General features: G+C 47.0%; 1 protein-coding gene across 1 annotated transcript in view; it reads right to left on the reverse strand.

Moving 5' to 3' along the window:
* Positions 1–3,438, reverse strand: part of ODF4 (outer dense fiber of sperm tails 4) — a 6,568-nt gene extending 3,130 nt beyond the window's left edge. Inside the window, 1 exon segment of the mRNA XM_012655601.1 lies at positions 2,961–3,438. Within this exon segment, the coding sequence (XP_012511055.1) occupies positions 2,961–3,438 (478 nt within the window).
* Positions 3,439–6,225: the final 2,787 nt, after the last annotated feature.

Below are 6,225 nucleotides of genomic sequence, written 5' to 3' on the forward strand. Positions count from 1 at the left end.
ACAGCAAATAGCTATATGGGTGAGTCATCGAGGGAGATCAAGGGAGACGCCCCAGTCAAGCATTTAGATGAGTGCATCCCCAGCCAATACTTCAACTGCAACCTCATGAGAGATGCTGAGCCAGAACCAACCAGCTAAGCTGCTGTCAGATCCCTCACCTTGATGAGGGATCAAGACTGTGAGCCATTTTAGACTAATGGAGTGAACCTCAGTAAGGTTCACAGGAGACCCACAATGTGTTTAACAGAATGATGTTGGCAGAGACACTACCAGCTTGGTGTGAAAATGACAGAGACAGTACAAAAAGTAAAGAGATCTTGGGACCCCAAGATTCCACTAGCAGGAAGTAGGCTGAGAAAACTATACAACTGAAACATGGGCTGCCTTTCATGGAAAAGGAAGGATGATTCAGAAGGTAGAAGCAAAAGCCTAGCATGTGGAGCCAGGAGCCATGGAGGATATACCAATGGCCAATAAACACATGAGATGCTTGACATTTTAGGGAAATTCAAATCAAAACCACAATGAAATACCATTTCATATCTACTTAGATGGCTAATATAAAAAAGATGGACAATAATAAGTATTGATGAATATGTAGAAAAACTGGAATCCTCATATGTACCAATGGAAGTATAAAATGGCGTGTTTTCTTTGAAAAACAATTTTGAAGTCCCTCAAGAAGTTAAACTTAGAGTTACTATGTGACCCAGCAATTCCACTCCAGATTATATATCCTAGAGAATTAAAAACATATTTTCATGCATATGAAAACTTGTATATGAATGTTTATAGCAGCATTATTCATAATAGCCAAAAGGTGGAAACAACCCAAATGTTCATCAGCTTACAAATGGATAAGCAAAATATGGCATATCCATATTTATTATCGGAATATTATTCAGTCATAAAAAGGAATGAAGTACTGATACATACTACAACTTGAATGAACCTTAAAAACATATGCTAAGTGAAAAAAGTCACACTCAAAAGGCCACACGTTTTATGATTCCATTTATATGAAATGCCCAGAATAGGAAAATCCATAGAGCAGAAAGTAGATTAGTAGCTGCCAGGGGCTGAAGGGAGGGAGGAATCGGGAGTTACTGCCAACAGGTACAGGATTTCTTTTGGGGATGATAAAAATGTTCTGGAATTGGACAGTGGTAATGGTTCACTAAATATGAATATACTGAATATACTAAAACCACCAAGATGGGCTGGGCGCAGTGGCTCACGCCTGTAATCCTAGCACTCTGGGAAGCCGAGGCGGGTGGATCGCTCAAGGTCAGAAGTTCGAGACCAGCCTGAGCAAGAGCGAGACCCTGTCTGTTAGGGCCTAGAGACCATAAGCAGCAAATAACCAGCCATTAACTTCTGTATTATGCTTGCTTGCTTGCTTAAGAGAGTGGAAAGTTTTCAGCTGACCCTTACTGACCCCAAACCTACTATCTCGCCTTCGTTAGGGCACCTAAGAATGTAAAGAAGAAAACGGTGCCTTTCACACAGGTTTCCACAAGATAAAATAGTAGCCTGGGCCAGAGGGTCAAAGCACCCCGGAGCTCTGAACGGCCCAGCAGCGCCTCCTGTGTGGAAGGTGATATGGCTTGGATAAGGAGATGTCAAATGTATTTTAGCTAAGATTAATGTTATTATACTTGCTTCAAAGTAAAGTTGCAGCTGTGACTTGTAACTCCTACGGAACTCATCTAAGAAAAGGAGAGAATTCCCAAAACCTCCCAGACCATGTCGGCCCAAGATAAGATTGTACCATGGTTAGGACCAACGCTTTTTTGCTTCTATAACTGTGCTTATGCAAGCAATTAAATGATTTATCAATATATGGTTTTTGTCTTTAAAAGAGCTGGCCTCTCCTGGCTCGGGACTGCTCTCTGTGCAGCCGTCTGTGGCGGTGCAGAGGATAGTCGCTGACCAGCTAATAAAGACTCATAATTTGGCTCAGTTTCGGTCTTAAGTGGTCTTTTCTCGCACTTCGAACCATAACACCGTCTCTACTAAAAAATAGAAAGAAATGATCTGGACAACTAAAAATATACATATAGAGAAAAAAATTAGCCGGCATGGTGGCACGTGCCTGTAGTCCCAGCTACTCGGGAGGCTGAGGCAGGAGGATCGCTTGAGCCCAGGAGTTTGAGGTTGCTGTGAGCTAGGCTCACAGCCATGGCACTCACTCTAGCCCGGGCAAAAGAGTGAGACTCTGTCTCAAAAAAAAAAAAAAAAAAAAGGATGTAATACTTTCATAATGGAAGAAAATAATAGCTGTGTGACTCTTATTCTCACTTTCATGTTAAGGGGAGTGAAGAAATGGAGAAGGGAGACCAAAGCTCTGGTTTTCCCTAAGAGCTGAGGAAGGAGGCCCCATTCTGGAGGGGTGAGGCGACAGGGTAACTTGAGTCTAGCAAGAATAAGGAAAGAAGCAGCTGCAAGAATGCAGGGAAGGAAGGAACAAGGAAGCCAGACATGGAGAAAGGAAAAGTTATTGGAAGCAGAGCTGGCCCAGGAAAGCAGAAGAAAAGGAAAGTGTCTGGGAACAGGGCCTGGAGAGAACCTTCCAGGAACTCCTCTCAAAGCTCCGGGTATGCTAGCCTAGAGCAAGGACACCCTCACCTCTATGGGGCTCTTCTCCCAGGTTAGTTCTGTAATTGATTCAGGAGCGTTCTCACGTGCTTAGAGTCCACACCTCTCACAACATTTTTATAAGCACAGACTTGGCTCTGGATCTTATCAAAAGCAGTGACATTTTTCCATTGGGTCAATAGAATCGATTTGGCCAGGCTACAGGAGGAAAATGATCCTTAGAGGTCTCAGTGCCAGTGGAGCCATCTTGCAGGCCAAAAAGTGAAGGTGACCAAAGGGAGAGGAAAACAACACCCGAGGTGCAGATGGAGAGGCCAAGGCAGGCTGGAGGCCTGGGGTGGGATGGGGGTGGAGGGGCTCACCGTTCTCATTCTCTAAGTTGGAACAGCTCTTGGAACTGCAGAAGTGCAGGAGCCCCGTGGACATAATAAGAGCCGATGTATAGATTCTATTGCTGAGATTCATGGGCCAGCGCTGGTAGTAGCGGCTCCCAGGGAGGTGCAGCCATTTTTTAGAGAAGATCGTGACCAGCAGAAGGACGAAGGCAACCAGGCTGAGCACCTGTGCTATCCAGAGGGAGCTGTGTGTAATTCTCCATTGAAAGAGCAGCAAAGAGGCACAGCGGTGTTCTGTGGGCAGCCACCTGTTACTGCTGGGGTAAAGGGGGGAGCCCTGCACCCCCTCTTCTTGTTCCAGCTCACTGCCATCGCGTTCTGCCTTCCAGTCCTCCCATTCCTTTCTAGGACTCTGATGTTGGGCCCTTTCTCCTCCTGACTCAGGGAGCTCACCCCTAGAGTCCCCTGTACCCATCTTGAACATCCCATCCCCCTTGCACCCCATCTCCCCTTTCCCTTGCCAGGCTCCATTGTCCCTCATCTTTTAAATATTTTCATCAGGTGGAGCAGTTGCCACCATAGTGCCTGGGGGCTGGGAAAGAATGAAGGGAGGCTCTTTTATTAGGCACATGAGCTCCTGGCCCAAGAGAAGGCCCCAAACTAGCCAGCAGAACAGGGCCCCTAACTGCCATGGAATATTCCTGGGGAGCAGTGAGATGGGGGAGGGGGACCATGGCTTCCGCTCTCTTTCTCGAAACCCTGCTCCTCAGGCCCCAGCTCAGAACTGTGGATCTAAGGCCTCCCTCCAGCTTCTGCCTCCCACCGCCCAATAGGAATGGTCTCTGAGAGTCCCTGCTATGGTTTGGATATGGTTTGTCCCCACCAAATCTCATGCTGAAGTTTGATCCCCAGTGTGGAGGTGTTGGGCGGTGAGGCCTAGTGGGAGGTGTTTGGGTCTTGGGGGTGGATCCCTCCTGAGCAGATTAATGCCCTCCCCCAGGGATGGGCTCTCTGTTAGCTCCCACAGTGCTGCTTGTTAAAAAGAGCCTGGCACCTCCCCCGCACTTCCTCTCCTCTCTCCTCAGGCTCTCTGCACAGGCCACCTCCCCTTCGCCTTCAGCCAGGAGTGGAAGCAGCCTGAGGTCCTCACCAAATGCCCAGTCTTGAACTTTCCAGCCACCAGCATCATGAGCCAAATAACTCTTTTTTCTTTACACATCACTCGGCCTCAGGTATTCTGTTATAGCAACACAAAACACACTAAGACAGTCCCCTTTTCTCTTCCTACTTCCTCTGCCCTGACCCCAACCCCAAATGCTCACTGATGGGGGGTGGAGACCAGGAACTTGTCCTCAGGAAAACATCCTCTCTTCCAAAGATGTCATCAGTCTTCCTGCAACTCTCCCCAAGGCCCTCGGTCCTTCCCATCTCTACAGGCTTCCAGTCACCAATTCTTTCCCTCCTCTTTTTCCTTTCTTTTTCCTTTCATTTCCTCTCTGCACCAGAAGGGGGAGGACATAGGATAAGAATGGGGTCTGGGGGTGTCACACAGCCTGAGATTCTTTTAACCTCCCTTTTAAGTTATAAGAAAATAAATCTGAGTCACCTGCTCATAGTGACTTCCAGATCTCAGTTAGCGCCTGCAATTCTCATGGGGAGAAAGCCTTTCAAATTGGGATGTGAGTTTGACTCTCCCCAGAGCTGATTTCCTTTGTGGAGACAGTGATACATGTGATTAAGAATACAGGCTTTAGGCCGGGACGTGTGGCTCACGCCTGTAATCCTAGCACTCCGGGAGGCCGAGGTGGGTGGATTGTTTGAACTCAGGAGTTCGAGACCAGCCTGAGCAAGAGCAAGACCCCGTCTCTACTAAAAAAATAGAAAGAAATTATCTGGACAACTAAAAATATACAGAAAAAATTAGCCGGGCATGGTGGCGCATGCCTGTAGTCCCAGCTACTCGGGAGGCTGAGACAGAAGGATTGCTTGAGCCCAGGAGTGTGAGGTTGCTGTGAGCTAGGCTGACGCCACGGCACTCACTCTAGCCAGGGCAACAGAGTGTCTGTCTCAAAAAAAAAAAAAAAAGAGTCCTACTTGGGAACAGCGAGTTCCAACTACAGAAATAGAAAAGGCCAAATGTTCATTTTCCCAACCTCCAATGCAAAGTACATGACCTAGGAACAATCAGACACAATGTCCCTGGACTTAAACTTGGAAGCCAGAGACCCCAAGCAGGGACAGTGGAGAATCTATTTTACAGTAGTGACAGCACCAGGGCCAGGAGAGCAGTGTCAGCAGTACAAACAGCAGCATGGGCTGTGGGCATTCCTGGCAGTGTGAGCTGTGTCGTCATGCCAACCAGGACACCCAGTGTCAGGCTGCAGCCACAGTGCATGCTTGACACACCAGTTCTGCAGGGTGCTTTTGGTGGTAGCTTGGGCTACATTTCCTCCTTCACTCCTGCCTATTTCATAGGTTTGATTCACCAGCTTTCCTGGAAATTCAGTGACTACCCAATTTCCTCTCCATAAATGCCATTTTCCGCATAAATCACCAAAGTTGCATTCTTTTGCTTATAACTGTAATCCTGACTGATTCATCCTTCCTTTTGGGAAATGCTCCTTCCTCGTTTCAATAATATGTGTTAGAAAGAGGAACTTATTCTCCATTCATATTTCCATGGTAGAAGAAAACCCCTAACCTCCTCACTACTTCTTACTCACTCCTTCCCCAAAGGCGGTGGAGTGGCTTTTCTGATTGGCAAAGGTGGCAGTCAGGATAGACTGGGTTGTACTGTAATAACAAACAACTTCAAAATCTCAATAGCTTGAAATAGCAAAGATTTCTTTATTGCTCAAGCTCCGTGCCATTGTTTGTTGTCTTGGGGCTCTTCTCCACATAGTCCTCATTCCACAACATAGGACCCTGGAGCAGGTACCACCTGGATATTACCAGCTGCCATGTCAAAGGGAAAAAGAGAGTGTGTAGCAAATCAAGCACTGGCTCTTAAAGCTCCCACCTGGAACTGCCACGCATCAAGTCTAATCACATGTAACTGGTCATAGCAAGTCACATGCCTGCACCTCACTCCAAGAGGGTTCCCAGAAGAAGAAATAGAACTATTTCATTAATGGCACCAGTAATCAACACAGTGGGTTTGGGAGAAGGGACATGTTGTGGCTAAGTCTCATCTGGGTTCTGTTTTGGCCGTCTGCTCACCTGTGCAGGTCGTGTGTTCTTTTTTTTTTTTTTTTGAGACAGAGTCTCACTGTGTTGCCTGGGCTAAAGTGCC

This window comes from Propithecus coquereli, unplaced genomic scaffold (assembly GCF_000956105.1).
Source record: "Propithecus coquereli isolate 6110/MARCELLA unplaced genomic scaffold, Pcoq_1.0 Scaffold482, whole genome shotgun sequence".
In the NCBI taxonomy this organism is placed as follows: Eukaryota; Metazoa; Chordata; class Mammalia; order Primates; family Indriidae; genus Propithecus; species Propithecus coquereli.